Source organism: Panthera uncia, chromosome B4, assembly GCF_023721935.1.
Source record: "Panthera uncia isolate 11264 chromosome B4, Puncia_PCG_1.0, whole genome shotgun sequence".
Lineage (NCBI taxonomy): Eukaryota > Metazoa > Chordata > Mammalia > Carnivora > Felidae > Panthera > Panthera uncia.
Window position 1 is genome coordinate 41503816 of NC_064809.1, and position 19100 is coordinate 41522915.

Consider the following 19100-nt stretch of genomic DNA (forward strand, 5'->3'; position numbering starts at 1 on the left):
GGGTTGTGGGAGGGGGGATGGGGTAAATGGGTAAGGGGCATTGAGGAATCTATCCTGAAATCGTTGTTGCACTATATGCTAACTAACTTGGATGTAAATTTAAAAATAAATAAATTTAAAAAAAAGAAGAAGCAGCAACGTAATTTTTCAAAACCAATAATAATAATAATAATAATAATAACATAAAAACGCAGAGGGAGGCAAAACCATAAGAGACTCTTAAATGCAGAGAACAAACTGAGGGCTCATGGGGGGGGGGGTTGGGGGGTAGGGAAAATGGGTGATGGACATTGAGGAGGGCACTTGTTTGGATGAGCACTGGGTGTTGTACATAAGTGATGAATTACTGGGTTCTACTCCTGAAACCAATACTACACTGTATGTTAACTAACTTGAATTTAAATGAATAAATTTAAGAAAGAAAGAACGAAAGAAAGAAAGAAAGAAAGAAAGAAAGAAAGAAAAGAAAGGAAGGAAGGAAGGAAGGAAGAAAGAACGCAGAAAAGACCAGAGGAAAACAGGGCATCATGGTCCTCTTAACTCTAAGTTGCAAGGTCCAGCCATGAGCCTCATGTAGCTGTTGAGTATTTACGTGTAGCTCATGCACCTGAAGAGCTGAATTGTTCATTTTTATTCATTTAAAATATTTTCCGATCAAACACAACTTTGTTGTTTTGATAGACACCATATTACTTTAACTATAGAACATTTAGAGCCTAAAATGGAGATGTATGCTAAATGTGAAATATACACTGAATTTCAAAGACTTCTTAGGGGAAAAAAAAGTAAACTACCTTAGTAATAATTGTTAGATGGACGTCATACTGAAATGATATTATTTTGGCTATAGTGGGTCAAATAAAATAATTATTTTTAAATTAATCCCTCTCGTTTCTCTAAAAATTTTTAATGTGGCTACTGGCAAATTTTATATTACATAAGTGCTTGGACTCTATTTCCATTGGACCTCGCTGCCATACAGGATATTCTTTGTCCTTTGGCTGCTCGATTCAGTTGCTGTGGTAACTAAAGGGGCCTCTAGGCTCAGTGTTTCCTGGAAGGACCCGGAGTGAGTCGGGGGAAGGGAGGTGTGACCTCAGGGAAGGTTTTCTTGGATGTCACGTTTCACTCATACTCGGTTCTCTCAGCTAACAGTCGGATTTAGAAAATAACCTCGCTGTAAAAAAGAGAGAGACATCATAATCTGGTTTGTTTCAGGTCCAGTAGCATCAGTTTGAATTCTAGGCCCTCAACCAAAACCCCAAAGAGAGATGCACTTTCCCTGGTTTACCAACTAGAAACATTATGTCCATTTACTGCTCTATCACTGCGGCACCCTCTTCCCCCACAGTGAAGGGGTTGCTAGGCTACAAATTAATGGGCATTAGGAATTTGACCAGTGTTATCCACCCCCCAACACACACACCACCAGCAAAGCCTCGATACTATCTCTCACCCAACTCTTTAATCAGAACTAAATTGTCTTCTTTGTTTACTCTCACCCTGGAGCCTCTTCTCTCTCTCTCCTCTTATTATCCTTCCATCTTCCTCTGTTCACATTTTTCTTATCTGTTTTTCCTACTCATCTTGGTCAATTGTCTCCTATGGCTTAGAAATCGGATACTTATCTCAGTCTTTTCTTTCAAGAAATTCACAGTCCGTAATTAATAGGCTATTGGTCATTCTCTCCAGTGTGTAAGAATCAGTTGGGCTTGTCCCTTTTTAACAAACATGGAAGTAAATTTCATATATTAAAAAATAAAATAAATAAATAAATAAATAAAATTAAAAAAAAATGTATGGAAACCAATTTGACAGTAAATTTCATATATTAAAAAATAAAATAAATAAATAAATAAATAAAATTAAAAAAAAAACAACAAACATGGTAAGTGGAAGAAGGGAAATGCTATAAATTCCTTAAAAGCCAGGAAGTTTTTTGCCCTACATACTGATGAGTCCCCAACTTCTTAGAGAGCATCTGACGTGTAGTGCGTGTGCAGCAAATACGTGTTTAACTGAATTTGGTAATTGTTCCATCTGTAGAGGCAAAACATTGTAGAATGGGTAGGATTCAGAATGGGTGGTATGGTGAATGCCATATTAAGGAGTTTGGATCCTATCCCATAGGCAGTTGATTTTTTCCTTCCTGCACCCCAGGGAAGTTGGTCTGGCTCCCAGATACTCAGGTTTTCTTCCTCCTGGGAGAGATTGTACTAATCCGAGGACAAGGAGAGCCAAAACCTGGTCCAATTCTTCCCTTGTTTGCGTTTCTTCTCTCAAACTGCCCTTCCTTCCCCTTCAAGATTGTAGACCTAGCCTGTAATCAAAAAGCAGATGATAAATTCATAGCATTATGAATCTCTCTGCTTACACTCCTTCAAGCAACCTTAACTCTCAGATAGTAGCACTCAGTCAACTTTGCCTTATATAAATAGCGTTTATTCTCTCTTTATAGATTAATTTAATTCCCAGCAGATGCGAGAGCAAAAATTAAAGTGTATTTGCCCTCCCTCCAGCCTTTTCTGGTAGCATTTTGTCTGTGAAACTAAGAGGCTATATAGCGGCTATTAGAAGAGGGAAGGAGGACGAGCTTAAAAAACGGAGTGGGGAGGGTGAAGGATGTGGTTTTGAAACAAGGGGAGGGAGGGAGTTGTCGTCTAGGGAGGGGGTAGAATTTGAGGTCACAAAATTCCGAGAGGTCACGGGATCACTAGAGGCGGGTGTGGGGTGGGGCTGGGGGGGCGGGGGGGGGGGCTTGTCTCCCTTGCAGGCTCCACCCTTTGCAGAGATTATAAATAAGTAAGCCGGCGAGCTCTAACGGTGAGAGTGAGGGGGACATGTGGAGCGGTCCTGGGGACCTGGAGAAAAACTTGCTGCCCAGAAGGACATTTTGGAGGTTTTGCTGACTCCAAGAGGTGGCTCTGGGATCCCACTCCTAGATCTTTATTGAAGACTGGAAAAGAATTAAATTAGGGCCATGGGGACACATAAGGTAAGAGATGATATGATTATCAATTATTTTTGCGCCTGCGGGGCACACTCAGAAAGGCCGAACTCAGTGGTGATGACTGTGCTGGGTTTTATTCTAAGTCATCTAGCCATCTTCAGGCCTTTTTGCTTCTCCAGCCTGCAGTGCCACAATTTGGCCACTACTCTGGATGTTAGAGCCTATCAAGGATTCATCCCCGTCCCGCTCACCTTTCCGTCGTAGGGAGAGACACCGGGAGAAGTTGTGTGTGTTTCTCAGGGGGTTTTTTGTGTGTGTTTTTGTTTTGTTACATAATCACATGCACTGAGGATGCGAGGGTGAGATGGTTGAGTGTTAAGGCTGCCTGGCTGTGTTGATGACAAGCGTGGGTCTCTGAGCGAGCGCAAAGATTCCTCTGGAAGCATTAGACCTTGAAAAGACCTGGGATTGGTTTGGGGGCCTGGGTCAGTGTTCAGCCATCTGCTCTGTAACCTATAGGAGTTCCTGGATACTAAGGAGATAGAATTCCCGTGGCCCTTATTGTGATTGCGATTGTGAGTGCACCATACATTAATAGGTCATCGTGTGTTGTGTATGCAATATTTGCAAGGAGAAAAGCATCATCACCAAGGTAAACTTATTTGAAAATAAATGAAAATAAGAGAAGGGATGAAGATGGGGGGTGGGGCGGGGAGGAAAAGGCCCTCAGGATAGTAAATGATGAGGTGAGGCAAAAAAGAAGAGGTGCTTACTGATGGGAAAAGGATTAAGCAGAAAGAGCTGTGTACGGGGCGGGCGGGGGCACTCGGGTACTTAGGCCTAGTTGCCTAGGGTACAAGGTCAGCTTGGAGAACGGAAACTCCTAGCCAGCCACTTGGTCTAATCGGACAGGGAGGGGGTTCAAGGAAAGGAAGGACTGGGAGAGCGCTGCAGAAGATGTCTTCAGGCTTAACAATTAGGCTTCCCTCGAGCTGGAAATTTCAGATAACACTTGAATTACTCCAGCAAGGTGAAAGACGACTCCCTCCTCCCCACCTTGTCTCCCCAGTGTTTAGGATGGAAGGGAGCTAGTGCACGCCCCCTGCTGGGTGGGGGCAGCAGTACGTTATCAAGTAAACAGGAAAAATTTCAAATCGGACCTGGATACCTGTGGGTAGATGCTGTAGATTACATTATCTCGAGAGATAAGAACAGCCCAGTGATGAGGACACCACCACCACAACTCTGGGCTTCAGTGGGAGCTGGGGTACAGGAGAGACACTGTTTCCAAAATAATCCACTTCCAGGAAGCCCCAGGTCTATGCTTGCTTTTATCTGGGGCAGTTTTTTTTTAATACTCTAAAACCAATTAACCCAGGTCCCCTTAACTTTCTTCCCATAGTATCTTGCCACTTCTCCCAGGTTTACGTAATGGTCTGCACATCTCTGGATAAGTTCTTCAGTACAACCTGTTGTTTTGTGTTCCCCATTCATTACCTAAATTTCATTAAGGTTTTGTTCTTTGCATACTGCTCATAGCCAAGTGCTCCTAGTACTCAATCGAGAGTTTTAAGGACTGTTTTTTTTTCCCTTCTCTCCCTCCCCACCCCAGGTCACGGCGCCGCTGATCTTTGCCATCTCCATCGCTACGATAGGCTCTTTCCAGTTTGGCTACAACACAGGAGTCATCAATGCTCCCGAGATGGTGAGTGCCGGAAACTAGAGTTAAGGGTTAGAATTTGGAATAGGGAAATTATTCCTTGAAGTAGGGTTTCAAGAGTGAAGAATTTCAGTCAAACTTGGTGCCTAGCTCGGCTAAGGCTGAAGAGGCAGAATAACGGTGGGGAAGTCTATAGCTGAATCATTAAAGCAGAAAACTCAGTTGCTCCTTAAACCCGTGACTGGACCCGTTCTCCTCTCACCCTGTCGTGATGGTAGGAAAATGGGGAGGTGGGGGGTTCTTGGGAGGACTGGGGTAGTCACTGAATAACGGTGCTACTACCTACTGGGATTTTCAGGACAAATCAAACTTGTTCTTTTCGGAGCTGCCATTAACTCCAGTATGTTCTGGGTCTCTTCCAATCCCATCTGTTCACTCACTGGATTCTCTACCTATAAAGTAATCGTAATGCTGTTTTCTTAGGGAGGAGAAGATCGCCCATATTTGTCCCTTCTCTCATTCAAGTGTAACAGTCTGTCTGCCCACCAACCATTTTAATTTGCAGATCATAAAGGACTTTCTCAACAACACTTTGAATAACACACACAACAACCCTCGCGATGAGGTGTTACTCACTTCCCTCTGGTCTTTGGCTGTGGCCATCTTCTCCGTCGGTGGTATGATTGGCTCCTTCTCCGTTGGACTCTTTGTCAACCGCTTTGGCAGGTATTGACTAGAAACTGGGCAAAGAAGGAGGCTATGCTGGTTGCATTGAGAACAGGTATTGAGAATCAGGATGGAGAGGCTGTGGGGCGCCTGGGTGGCCCATTAAGCATCCATCTCAGGTTAAGATCTCATGGTTCCTGAGTTTGAGCCCCACGTCCGGGCTTCCTGCTGCTGTCAGCACAGTGCCTGCTTTGGGAGGACCCTCTGTCCTTCTCTCTCTGCCCTTCCCCCTCTCGTTCTCTCTCTCTCTCTCTCTCTCTAATAAGTAAATAAAAACTTAAAAAAAAAAAAAAGGAGGGGGAGGAGGTGAGGATGTATTTGAATGAGAGCGTTCCCCAATCTGATCAAGGCAAGCTTAGTCCAACAGGCACTGAATAGGACTGCCCTTGCTTGAAGCCGTGTTGCCCGTCAAGAGATTAGGCTTTGGCAGTCCAGCATAAGCTAATTCAGGATTCCCTAATAAAGTACACTGTGGAATTTCCCAGAAACCTGTTTATATTCACAAGGTCAGAAGTTGTTTGCTTTTCTTAAAAACTTTGTGGTCTCGTGCAGATGTTTGCATTATTTTACAAAGCCGGATCGGGAGGAAACGTTTTCTAATCCTTGGTCTGTGGCACGTGTGGACAATGGCCAAATAACTGAACTGACATTCCCCCCTCCCCCAAAAGAAAATTGAATCTCCTCATTCTGTGCTAACTTGATTAGAATGTCTTAGCAGAATACTTCCAGTATTCTGGTGAAGGAACCATTTTGTCTGCTAATGAAATGTCCTGGAAACACAAATGGAATTCAACTTTTTAAAAAATTAAAGCAATCTGTTTCATTTGATCATTGTTTGGCTTGCATTGTTGAGGGCACCTTGTGTCAACTAAAGTCACTGAAATTTTAATGTGGACCTCCCAATTCACGTGACTTTCTTCCAGTTGTTCTTTTCTTGAGAGAAAGAACCTCTCTCCTAGAGAGAGGTGGGGACCCAGGGAAAGGAATGCAGAGAAAGGCAAAAGAGAGAATGAGGGATGGTTTGGGATGTACCTTTAAGATCTCCCCAGGATTTCAAAGCTCCCCTGGGTAATTCCAGTGGGCCTTCCAAGGGGAGAATCTAGATTTGGTTCTTCCCAACATCTGCAGTAATTTTTCAGTGTTAACCTCTTACCTTGTCATCCTTTAGCTGTTCCAGTGGCTTTGCCTCCCACATCTAACACACAAATGCGGCCATTTATTATTTTATTCTGGCTCTCAATACTAATTGTCGACGACCTCCCCACAGGTTAGCCTTAGAGAAGGCGAGCTGCAAGGCGGTCTGCTTTTTACAAATAGAAAAACGTGTGTCTGAACTCTATCTTTGTTACTTGTTGGTGACATCTAAGCAGTTACGTTATAACAAGACTCCGTAAGAAGCATACAGAGATCAGTACTGGTCCAAAAATTTCTCTAGAATGTGTTGGACCAGCTGTAGCAGAATTGCCCAGGGCGGTGGTTCTCAAACCTTCTCTTTGAATGAAATCACCTGGACTGCTTTGGGGATCAGATTGCTGGGCTCCACCCTAATGATGCAATAAATTGGGTGGATGGGACAATTTTAATTTGTTGCAGATCTCTAGCTGATGCTGTTAGTCTGTGGCCAACTTTGGGAACTACTGGCCTTTGTGGTTACTGCGATTCTGGCTACAGCTGGGGCTTAGGAGAATCTTAAACAAGTTCTCTAGGTGATTTTATGCACACAGAGGCGCCGATCCTGGTTATCCCAGCTAGAAATGTTCTGATAACAGAAAAAGGAAAAGTTAGACCAAAAAGAGAAGGTACATAATAAGGCTGGAGAAGGGTGAAAAGACAAGGAAAGAAGGAGAGAGACTGGGCCTATTTTGCTAATTTCTCTTGTGTTTTCATTTAACCTTTCAGGCGCAATTCGATGCTCATCGTCAACCTGTTGGCTGTCGCTGGTGGCTGCCTTATGGGGTTCTGCAAAATAGCCAAGTCGGTTGAAATGCTGATCCTGGGCCGATTGATTATCGGCCTCTTCTGCGGCCTCTGCACAGGTTTTGTGCCCATGTACATTGGCGAGATCTCGCCTACCGCCCTGCGGGGGGCCTTTGGCACTCTCAACCAGCTGGGCATCGTCGTCGGGATTCTCGTGGCTCAGGTACTTCCTGAACGTCAGTTTCATGGCTCCCTAAATTAGTTAACATAAAGTAGTCCTGAACCTCTGGCATGTATTCAACTACGTAAGTTTCAGGTATCATTACTACAACTCACAGACAGCTTCGGGAGAAAGGGGAAGAAACAGAGTTTTTCTTTTCCTGTGGTAAAAGCACGGAGGGTTTTCCGAATTTCGTTTTTAATCCACCGTGGCTTGGAAAGGATGAGATTTATGGTAGCCTCTTTCCCTGGCTTCCAGATCTTTGGCCTGAAAGTCATCCTGGGGACAGAAGAGCTTTGGCCCCTGCTGTTGGGCTTCACCATCATTCCCGCGATCCTACAAAGCGCAGCCCTTCCCTTCTGCCCGGAGAGTCCTCGATTCTTGCTCATTAACAGAAAGGAAGAGGAGAACGCCAAGGACAGTGAGTATCCCTCACACCCTCACTGTAGGAATTTTAGGGCTGTGGTTTGTTTCAAGATGAGGGTGTTGGGTCTGTCCTCTCCTTTCCCTTGCCCCTCAGAACCCGAGTGAAGGGTTTCCTGATGGCTCTCATGTCAGAAACTTTCTTTCTTCTCTCTTTCTTTTTTTGTTTTTTAAATTCTTTTTAATGTTTATTTTTAAGAGAGAGCGCACGCACAATCAGGGGAGGGGCAGAGGGAGAGGGAGACACAGAATCCGAAGCAGGCTGTCAGCACAGAACCCGACGCCGGGCTCAAACTCATGAGCTGTGAGTTCATGTATGGCCTGAGCCTAAGTCAGACGCTCAGCTGGCTGAGCCACCCAGGCACCCCTCAATTCGACCCCTAAAGAATTATGTGAGAATTAAAAAGGGGGAGGGCTGAGTGTCCGACTTCATGTCATGATCTCGTGGTTTGTGAGTTCAAGCCCCACATCGACTCGCTGCTGTCAGCCTGTCAGTGCAGAGCCTCTGTCCCCCCTCTCTCTGCCCCACCGCCCCCTCAAAAATAAATAAACACTTTAAAAAAAATTAAGAGAGAAGCCGATTAAGGCACAGATGCTAGCCCAGGCTCGTCTCGAGTGGCCTCTTCCCAGCTGTTACGGGGAAAATGACCTTGGGTCAGCACCTTAACCTTATCCTTGGTTTGCTTGTTTTACCAGTCCTCCAGCGATTGTGGGGCACCCCGGATGTGACTCAGGACATCCAGGAGATGAAAGATGAGAGTGCTAGGATGGCACAAGAAAAGCAACCCACGGTGCTGGAGCTCTTCAGATCGCCCAGCTACCAGCAGCCCATTATCATTTCCATCATGCTCCAGCTCTCCCAGCAGCTCTCTGGAATCAACGCGGTGAGTATCTGCTCCACGTCTGAGGGGGCAGGCCCACGTTGCACTTAACTCCCCTGACCGCGGTGCCAGGTGGCCCCGCGTGGTCACCCCACGATGCTCGCCACATGGCGGCCACTCCAAAATGTTGATTATCCAGGCTCTGACTTAGTGTTGGTTTTTATTTCCTTATTACTAGAGTTCATTGATTTAAGTAATCTCTACACCCGACGTGGGGCTCGAACTCACAACTCTGAGATCAAGAGTCCAAACGCTCCCCTGACTGAGCCAGCCAGGTGCCCCTGTTTTATTGCTTTAAGATTCTGTCTGCAGCACATGTTTTCCATGTGGAAAAATAAGATAAATTAAAACAAAAAATTCATCACCTTTAGTCTTGGAACTTGTGGTTCACATTTGTCCTCTTCCCAATTTTTTTCAGTATATAAGACATTACAAATTTATCTACTTTTCATTAATCCTCTTTCTGACCCACTCATTTTTTATTGCCGGTTGTCTTTAACTTTGGTCAATCTTTTTTTAAATTTTTATTTATTTTGAGAGAGAGAGAGAGAGAGAGAGTGCATGAAGGGCAAAGAAGAAGGAGACAGAATCCCAAGCAGGCTCTGCGAGGTCAGCGCAGAGCCCGATGCAGGGCTCGAACCCACAAACCATGAGATCATGACCCAAGCTGAAATCAAGAGTCAGACACTTAACTAGCTGTGCCACCCAGGTGCCCCTAACTCTGCTCAATCTTATCTCGTGTCATCAAAGATAATGTAAGCCATACAACTAAAGTAGATCCAAGAATTTACTGCCGTGGCTTTTTTTCCCAGGACTTTACAGTCTAGAAAGTATGGTAAAGCCCAGGGGAATAATGAGGCAATCCATTCATGAGGTATACATATACTATTCTATATGTATATTTACAACTAGAATAGTGACTGATCGTTTAAAGTGGGGAGCAAAATGGAAGGTGACAGTTGGCAGGTAACTTATATTCTATGCATATAATCACCTTTCAGCATTTGAGTCTTCGATGTGGTAAGAGAGGGTATTCCCCTATCTTCTATCCATTTGCAGATAAAATATTTGTAATTGAGACATACTGCTGTTCTGCCTCTTTAAATTTCAGATGAATGCCTTGAGAGCTTCTGACCAGTCTTTTCTTTCTTTCTTTTTTTTAATGTGTATTTATTTTTGAGAGAGAGAGCTAGGGAGGGGCGGTGGGGGTGGGGGGGGTTACTTAGAGCCGAAGCAGGCTCCACGCTGACAGCAGAGGGCCCTGCGCTGGGCTCGAACTTACAAACTATGATCACGACCTGAGCCAAAGTCAGACGCTCAATCAACTGAGGCCCCCCCACCCCCCGCCCCGCCCGGGTGCCCCTCTCATCACTCTCTGATCAATATGATTAGATCATTTTGTAGCAAGTTGGCCTTTGGCCTTTTCTCCGCAACACGCCAAGAAGGTTGCTTGTATCTGAAATAGCAGTGCTTCTCATGCAGGGTTGGAGGATGTAATATCAGAAATTGGGAGGAAAGATAGTTCAATGAATCTCGTTCTCAAATTTTGTCGCTTTAAAAATCACTGCAGGGGCACCTGGCTGGCTCAGTTGTATAACATGCAACTCTTGATCTTGGGGTTGTAAGTTCAAGCCCCACGCTGGTTATAGAGGTTACTTAAAAAAATATATATAGGGGCGCCTGGGTGGCTCAGTCGGTTAAGCGGCTGACTTCGGCTCAGGTCATGATCTCGCGGTCCGTGAGTTCGAGCCCCACGTCAGGCTCTGTGCTGACGGCTCAGAGCCTGGAGCCTGTTTCAGATTCTGTGTCTCCCTCTCTCTGACCCTCCCCCGTTCATGCTCTGTCTCTCTCTGTCTCAAAAATAAATAAATGTAAATAAAAAAAATTAAAAAATATATATATGTATATTTGTGTATATATATGTATATTTGTATGTATGTACACACACACATATATATATATATATTTTTTTTTTTTAATTAAAAAAAAAAAATCACTGTAGTAAAATACACTCTGAAGACTTTCCAGAGCAGCAGGGCTGGGACTAGAGTGAGGCATCGAGGTGCAAGCCAGTGGTCCTAAACATGAGCGCCTCCTTAAATTGTGCACCTCACTCGCACCCAGCATGCATAATTTAGACTCCAAGGCCCTGTGAAGCAGGATCAGAAAAAGCCCACTCTTGGAAAATTACGAATGATGAATTAGCACTCTGCAGTACAGACTCCTCCCACTTCAGGAAATGATGTGTGAAAACACTTTTTCAACCCACATTTGAGTAAACGGTGTTTTCTAATTTCCTTAGAAAAGGCAGAGGGTCAGAGGTTGGGTAGTGTTTACCTAGCAGAGTAAAACTGCTTGAGGGTGAGATGATGTACGAGTTAGCTTGAATCCCACTTGATAGCAGCAAATAGCAAAGTAATTTGAGTGTAAGAACTTTCCTTGAGATGTGTACGTATGTATTAGGTTTTTGTTGTATAGGCTTTTAGATAAGAGAGAGTATTGCCATAACTATTCATTGCTAGGTTTAATTGTTCAAATGTCTTTTCTCACAAGCTTTATAATATTAAGTATTATTGGAATTTTTTTTAACAGTCTTAGCTCCCCCTTCTCTTCTAGAGCAGCAATTTTTGATTGGGATGATACTACAAATCTTTTTTCCTTCCTCCCTCCCTTCCTTCCTTCCTGCCTGCCTGCCTGCCTTGTTTGAAGATTTTATTTTTAACTAATCTCTACACCCAAAATGGGACTTGAACTCAGAACCCTGAGATCAAGATCTGCATTCTCTACTGACTGAGCCAGCTAGTCGCCCTAGTTTCTTTTTTTTTTTTTTTTAAAGTAAACTACACCCAACGTGGGTCTTGAACTCTAAGCCTGAGATCAAGAGTCGCATGTTCTACCGACTAAACCAAGAGCCCGCAGATCTGCTTCCAAAAGCACAGCCTTGTGGCACCTGTCTGGCTTAGTCGGTTGAACATCTTGCTCTTGATTTTAGCTCATGATCTCATGGTTTGTGGGTTCGAGCCCCACACTGGTCTCCATGCTGACAGCACAGAGTCTGGTAGGGATTCTTTGTCCCTCCCTCTCTGCCCCTCCCCCACATGCACTCTCAAAATAAATAAACTTTAAGAAAAAAAATTTATTAAGAGCACAGCCTTGGGTGTGCTCAGTCGGTTAAGCATCCGGCTTTAGCTCAGGTCATGATCTCCCAGGTCACGAGTTCGAGCCCCGCGTCAGGCTCTGTGCTGACAACTCAGAGCTTGGAGCCTGCTTCGGATTCTGTGTCTCCCTCTCTCTCTCCCCCTCCCCTGCTTGCGCTCTATCTCTATCTCTCAAGAATAAATACACTTAAAAAAAATAAAAAATTTGAAAAGCACAGCCTTAGTCTTATTTTAGAAAATACAAATATACGTGGTTTCTATCTGAGGTGGTAAGAGTTGTTTCTTGAAAGGTAAATCCCAGTATAGATGCATATATTCATGAAAAAGTCTGACGAATTTTGCTGTAGAGACAAACACTCTGGATGAAATCATAAACTCGTGACTCAAACCTGAGGGACTGAGCCTAGATGATCTAGACACTGCCAGGCACTGTTCCCTTATTACCTTGAAGTCTGAGTCCAATATTTTGACATCTCTTTAACCGTGGTAGTTGTAGCAGCCATACATAACCGTACACGTTAAATAGCAGCTTATTGAATAGTATAAAGTTAAAATGATAGGAGGTATTACTTCCTGAAACACTTAGGATGGACCCAGAGCTAGGAATTCTAGCCCGAGTTCTGCTTCCAATTACATGTACAGGCTTGAGGTTACTCCTCAATTGCTTCACCATCAAATTAGAATATCAGTGTACCTATCACTGTTTTCAGGGCTAGGGTAGTTATCTATTGAAGAAGCTTACTTAAGGGGCTTGCTGCTGGTTGGCTCAGTTGGAAAGGCATTTGACTCTTGATCTTGGGGTCACAAGTTCGAGGCCCACACTGCGTGTAGATCTTACCAAAAAAAAAAAAAAAAAAACTTTAAAACACACAAGGCTCAGTTGAAAAAATTAATATGACTTAAACCTTTAAATCTAAGTTGGTAAAAAAGATGTTAAGGAAGAGACTTAAATGGAGCAGAAGGAGTAAGCGTACAAGAAAAAATGGAGACAAGCAGCTAGAATTGACAAGAACTAAGAAGAGAATAGGGGTAAGATTCAGAAGATAATCCATTTGCAGAAAAGATACCGTGATTGAACAAAACCCCAGAAAGGACCCCCTTAACCTCCTGGGACGGTCGAGTCTACTTTTTGAGGGTTCCCTGTTTGCGGTTTCAGAGCTGCATCTTTTGTTTCCCACTAGGTGTTCTATTACTCAACAGGCATCTTCAAAGATGCGGGCGTCGAGGAGCCAATCTACGCCACCATTGGCGCGGGTGTGGTTAATACCATCTTCACTGTCGTTTCTGTAAGTTGGGTGCTTTGGTAGTTTGCAGGGCCGGGCCAGCGGGGGGCAGTTCTTACTACACATGTTCAAAGATGGGTTTCACGGCCTTCCACCTCCCCACCATCACCTAAACCTTGTTGGCCTGTTCTTCGGGGAAAGAAAAGCTATGGAGTGATGGGTGTAAGCAGACTTCGCTCCCTCCAAGCAAACAGGAAGTGCATGAGAAGGAGGGAGGTGTGCGGGGACTACAGAGTATGCTTTCAGCTTGGAACTAAAATGGGCAGGGTGACCATAACAAGTATCCCGCCATTGGGAAGGCAGATTCGGGTAACTCATGCAGCGTTTTCACGAAAGGGAAAGCAGAAATTTCATGTTCTGTTATTCTCCTTATAGCTGTTTCTGGTGGAAAGGGCAGGGAGGAGGACCCTGCATATGATTGGCCTTGGAGGGATGGCTTTTTGTTCCATCCTCATGACCATCTCCTTGTTACTAAAGGTGAGTGTTCTTGGAGGAAAAGAAGGGGGGCGGGGGGAGGCGGGTAGAAGAGGTTACAGGTGACACAGGTGGGAAGATCCGTAAGGTCACATGTCCAGAGTTTTAAGAAAAGTGGATCATCAGCGATAGGTAGTTAAACTGTTACAATTCTTGTATTCGGATAACATGTGGCTTGTAAAATACCCTATGTAATTTAATTCTTAAAGTAATCTTGAAGTAATAATGACTCCCATTTTACGGACAGTGAAATGATCTCAATGTGAAAATGACCTGTGTGTGAGGTGAGCACAAGGTTAGGATTCAAAAACCCAGGGCTTTTGGCTAGATAGTCCAGTAACCCCATTGGACCCCAGCACAGGGAGCTTTTCGTGCTCAGTAGGTCCTCATCTCTGGGAGGCTAGATCCTAGCCAGGTTGTGCTGTCTTTTAGTACTCACTTGCCTTTGTTCCTTTCTCATATAGGATAACTATAATTGGATGAGTTTTGTCTGTATTGCTGCTATCTTGGTCTTCGTGGCCTTCTTTGAAATTGGCCCAGGCCCCATTCCCTGGTTTATTGTGGCCGAACTCTTCAGCCAGGGACCCCGCCCAGCTGCCATGGCAGTGGCTGGTTGTTCGAACTGGACCTCCAACTTTCTGGTGGGGCTACTCTTCCCTTCAGCTGCAGTAAGTAAATTACAACGAAACTCCCCTTAGGGGCGCCTGGGTGGCTCCGTCGTTTAAGCATCGGGTCATGATCTCATGGTTCATGAGTTCCATTCCGACGTCAGGTGAGCTCAGCTCGAGCCCCACTTTGGGTGAGTCCCGCTTCTCTCTCCCTCTTTCTCTGCCCCTTGTAGGGGTTCGCTGTCTGCCCCTCACTCACTTGTGCCCTCTCCCTCTCCCTCTCTCTCAAAAAAGAAAGAAAGAAAACAAAATTCACCTAGCCAGTCTCAAAACCAGCTCACTTAAGCCAACAGGTTTAAAATCTGTTTCCTGACACCACAGAGGATTAGATATCAAGTGTTTTAAAACAGATTTTCTTTCTCATTTTCAATGGCATATAGAAAAAGAAGGAATGATGGCAAAAAAGGATTGAAGCAGGAGGGTAAGACTGGGAACCCACCCCTCCCCGCCCCCCAGAGAGAGAACACGTGCATGGGTGAGGGGGTGCTGAGAGAGAGAGAATCCCAAGCAGGCTTCGTGCTGTCAGCACAGAGCCCGATGCGGGGCTCAAGTCCACAAACGATGAGATCATGACCTGAGCTGAGATCAAGAATCAGACACTTAACCAACTGAGCCACCCAGGCACCCTAAAACTGGGAACTTTTATTAAAAGACCACTAGTCCGAGGTGATTACAGGCATAGTTCTGCCTAGAAACAATGATAGTTTTAAGCCTCCAAGGATTCCAAACCAACACTTAAATCCATAATTTGAATTCGCATTCATGACTTCGTGACCTTAAAGGCTCACTACACAAAGGGATGTCAATGAATGGATGAGACAGCTCCTATTCTAAAATGACCTGGAGGGGCGCCTGGGTGGCTCAGTCGGTTGAGCGGCCGACTTCGGCTCAGGTCATGATCTCGCGGTCCGTGAGTTCAAGCCCCGCATCGGGCTGTGTGCTGACAGCTCAGAGCCTGGAGCCTGTTTCAGATTCTGTGTCTCCCTCTTTCTCACCCTTCCCCATTCATGCTCTGTCTCTCTCTGTCTCAAAAATAAATAAACGTTAAAAAATTAAAAAAAATAAATAAATAAAAATTAAAAAAATAAAAAAAATAAATAAATAAAATGACCTGGAGTTGGTTCCTTAAATAAAGGAACTTGCAGTGGACTTCTGGGAAGCAGTTCCTATTTCTGTGAGTCTTTCAGAAACCCAGATTTGATCTGATTTTGTTTTATTTAAATTGTACTTAACAGAGAGTGACAGAGAGAGAGCACACACAGGGGAGGGACAGAGGGAAAGAGCAAGAATCTTGAGCAGACTCTATCCTAAGTACAGAGCCTGATGTGGGGCTCAGTCCCATGACTCTGGGACCAGGACCTGAACCAAAATCAAAAGTCGGACGTCGAACCACCTGAGCCGTGCAGGCGCCCCAGAAACCCGGATTTTAAAAATCATCTTCAACAGTCCTAAACTACTCCGTAGGTATTTAGAAGCAGGGAACTTTAGTGAAGAGGAAAAAGAACGGCTCAAAATTGCAGAGAAATCTAGTAAGTTAGCAAGGGCATCGGAAATCTCTGAGGAAGCCTTGATGTTCTTGTTAAATGTGGAGAGGTTATGTCTTGGAGCCTACTAGAAATGGACGGCACGGAAACGAGTTTGGCCACGACCAGATTTGACCCTGATGCTCCTTTTTTTTTTTTTTATATCTTTTCACTAGTTCTATTTAGGAGCCTATGTTTTTATCATCTTTACTGGCTTCCTTGTCATCTTCCTGATCTTCACCTTCTTCAAAGTCCCTGAGACCCGTGGCAGGACTTTTGAGGAAATCACACGAGCCTTCGAAGGGCAGGCGAGGGAGGCTGTCAGAGGTGAGAAAGGCCCCATCGTGGAGATGAACAGCATCCAGCCCGAGAAGGAGACCGCCACCAGCGTCTAAGCCGTGCCTCCTCCCCGCCTCCCTCCCAACACGGAAAAGCAACCTCTCCCCAGAGGAGGGAGAGACCTCATCAGGTTGTAACCCAGGACTGTTTCCGAATGCTGCTACTTGATTCCTTTCTCTTCCCTCACACACCATGAGCACTCAGAGGAGCCCAATGCTGGACTTAGTCGTATCTTCAATGGCTTTCGAAACATTTCAGTTCTTGGACGTTTCTCTTCCGTGTAGAAGAGACCAAGTGAACCTAGCTTCATCTCCGGAGAGACTGGCCACTTGGCTTATGACAACATTGCCAGCTCTTCCTCCCTTGGCTTCTACTGTGGCCCCACAAGGGCCTACAGGGGAGTAAGAGTGAGGTACAGTTTCCCTGACCCCAGACTTACCAGGAAGCAGATCTACAGGAGTGTGGAGGGCAGAGAGGGATTAAATACGAGCACCTTCCTCGCTTCCATACAGCTCTCTGCAGAGCAGATTAACTTGAGTTTTATTTATTTTTACCTTCTGGTTTTATTGCATAAATATTTATTTTTTTAAGTGTGAAGTAATTTTACCAAATAATGGAAACGTAAGGAAATTGAGGTTAGAGGGAGGCGCTTAAAGAGAGGTTTATAGGGTAGAAGATTCGATACTGGCGAGGTCAAGGTGCAATAAGGGAAGATTTGCAGAGAAAAGTAATGTGTTATCGGAGGGGGTACGATGGGGTGCGTGAATGTTGCGCGTTGCCTCTCAGCGATTTCTGTCCTTCAGGTGGAAACTCTCAAGTTAAATTTCTCAGAGAAGTCATGTGCCTGTATTAAGCTACTGGTTACCTTTGGAACTTTTTTCTTTGTTTAAGATTTTATGTAGTGTTACTTGAAATCTCGGGTTATTATTGAGATGGGCATTGTAGTTAATGGTGGTTAACGGGTTCTAATTTTGGTTGGAGTCCGAAGAAGGGAAGGCGGTTTCTAGCAATCCTGTCTCCCCTCGCTGGACCAAACAACTCCCTCCCCTTGTAGTGGACTCACTTTTTTGTATTTTGTTTTTTTAATGAGCTCCTACCACCTGCCTGGTGGGAGAGCCTTCCCAATGAGCATCCCAAAATATTGGTTCTTGGTAGAGGTTCAGTATTTCTAAATGCTATTCTTTAGGAGATTTTAGTTGTTGATTTTTATTTTGTTTTAAGCCATAGCTTTAAAAGAATTCAGAGGAGAATGTTGGTAACTACCTTGAATTTGTAACCTCAGCTCTGGGGGTGGGTCTTTTCCTGAACGATTATTATCCAGTTGAACTATATGTTGTCGCTTTAAGGTCATTGCATGTGTGTTCATCTGTTGCCATATTTCCATAGTGTTACGTCAAGTGCCCTTCGGGGCCGTACATTTGAGACAGTTATGAGTAAGTGTGCAGTGTAACCCACACTTGAGAGAGTATGAATGTATGTGCACTGACACTTTGCTCTGGGTAAGGTAGTTTATTGGTAACTTGTTTCCTTGGTGTTCTACAGCCCCCCCTTTCGAACAGAATGTGTTAAAACTCATCTCTCTATATACAGAGAACACTGCCTCTTCTGGGTGGAATTTGCATCTATGGTTTTCTTCCAGACTTTATACAGTTCAGTCTCATCTGGCTACCTTTCCCTGTTGGAGAGATGGGGGAGAATTCCTTAAGGAGACTGCTGGTGGTAGATTCCATCTCACCCTAGACCCAGACAGTGGGAGTAGGAAAGAAGTGTGAGATCAGGACATGTGGCCTCTGGAGGTCGTTGGAGGGGAGTCATGGGGTAGTGGGAGGCCTTTCTCTTAAGAGGACAAAGAAACAAACTGAAGACTTCTAACTCTGGAGCATTTCGGAGAATTAGATGAGATGGAGGGGTTTCTGTTCGCCCCAGCTCACAGACACCTCCACAAATCTCTAGTTTCCCAGTATTTGAATAAATGGAGATTGGACCCCATGACATTTACTCTGTCTTCCCTCTTTCATATGTTGCTTGATCACCCTCTCTCTCCTTGGTGCTTACACAGTTCAGGCCCTTTAGCCAAACCCTTGCCTATGACAGTATTTTACTTCCCAGTTCTCACTGTCCCCTCTGGTCGTTGAGCCGCTGGAAAGAAAAACAAAACAAAACTCACAGAGCTTTTGGAATGGGGCTTTGAACAGGTGACTTCCTCTAACCGCCCTTCTACTTCTGGCTCCTCAAAAACAGTGGGTTGGCAGTTAGCAGGTGGAAGTCTTCCCATTTCGCAGCGACCGGATTGTGAATATTTCCAAATGGATTTTCTATTACTAATGTTACTGTGGTTCTTTGTTTTGAAATAAAAATTCTGAATGTACATATGACATCACAGGCTTGTCTTTTTTCATTTATGCTTTGCTGTGTTTTTGTCCTTCCTGGAACACAAAATCAGCTTTAAGTCCTGGTTTGGCCACACAGTGCCTGTCGCTGTCTTGAGTAAGTTTCTTTATGAGAGTCTAGTACACATAAAAATAGCGATACATGTTTATCACACAGATGAAGTGAAAAGCCTTAGAGCGTTGCTTTGCACACTCAATAAATTACCGTTGCTTCCTTTCCTGAATGAGAATTCTGCTTTTCTCTCTTGTGCTTTCTTCCTTCCTTTCCCCTCTAGTCTTTGCTCTCTGAAATTCATCCTACACTGATTAAGACGTCCATACTGTATTTATATCGCCATCCTACTCAAAATCCTTCAGTAGCTTCCAGTCAACTACAGAAAAAACAAAAAACAAAACTTAAGCCCCCTACGGATCACTCCCCCACCCACCCAGGGCAAGGTTTGATTTACCATATTGTAGCTCCTATTTATACAGGAAAACACCTACAC

At 44.4% G+C, this 19100-nt stretch overlaps 1 protein-coding gene across 8 annotated transcripts in view; it reads left to right on the forward strand.

Annotated features, from left to right (window-relative positions):
• SLC2A3 (solute carrier family 2 member 3) overlaps positions 1-18597 on the forward strand; it is an 87691-nt gene extending 69094 nt beyond the window's left edge. For 7 of the 8 annotated variants that reach the window (XM_049627056.1, XM_049627053.1, XM_049627052.1 and 4 more), the window contains 9 exons: positions 4563-4655; positions 5176-5336; positions 7236-7476; positions 7732-7894; positions 8593-8780; positions 13117-13221; positions 13594-13695; positions 14157-14360; positions 16060-18597. In XM_049627056.1, the coding sequence (XP_049483013.1) occupies positions 4563-4655; positions 5176-5336; positions 7236-7476; positions 7732-7894; positions 8593-8780; positions 13117-13221; positions 13594-13695; positions 14157-14360; positions 16060-16278 (1476 nt within the window). In that variant the 3' untranslated portion in view covers positions 16279-18597. Of the gene's footprint in view, positions 1-2780; positions 2996-4562; positions 4656-5175; positions 5337-7235; positions 7477-7731; positions 7895-8592; positions 8781-13116; positions 13222-13593; positions 13696-14156; positions 14361-16059 lie in introns of those variants that run through there. The other variant, XM_049627060.1, reaches the window with a different exon arrangement.
• The last annotated feature ends 503 nt before the right edge of the window (positions 18598-19100 follow it).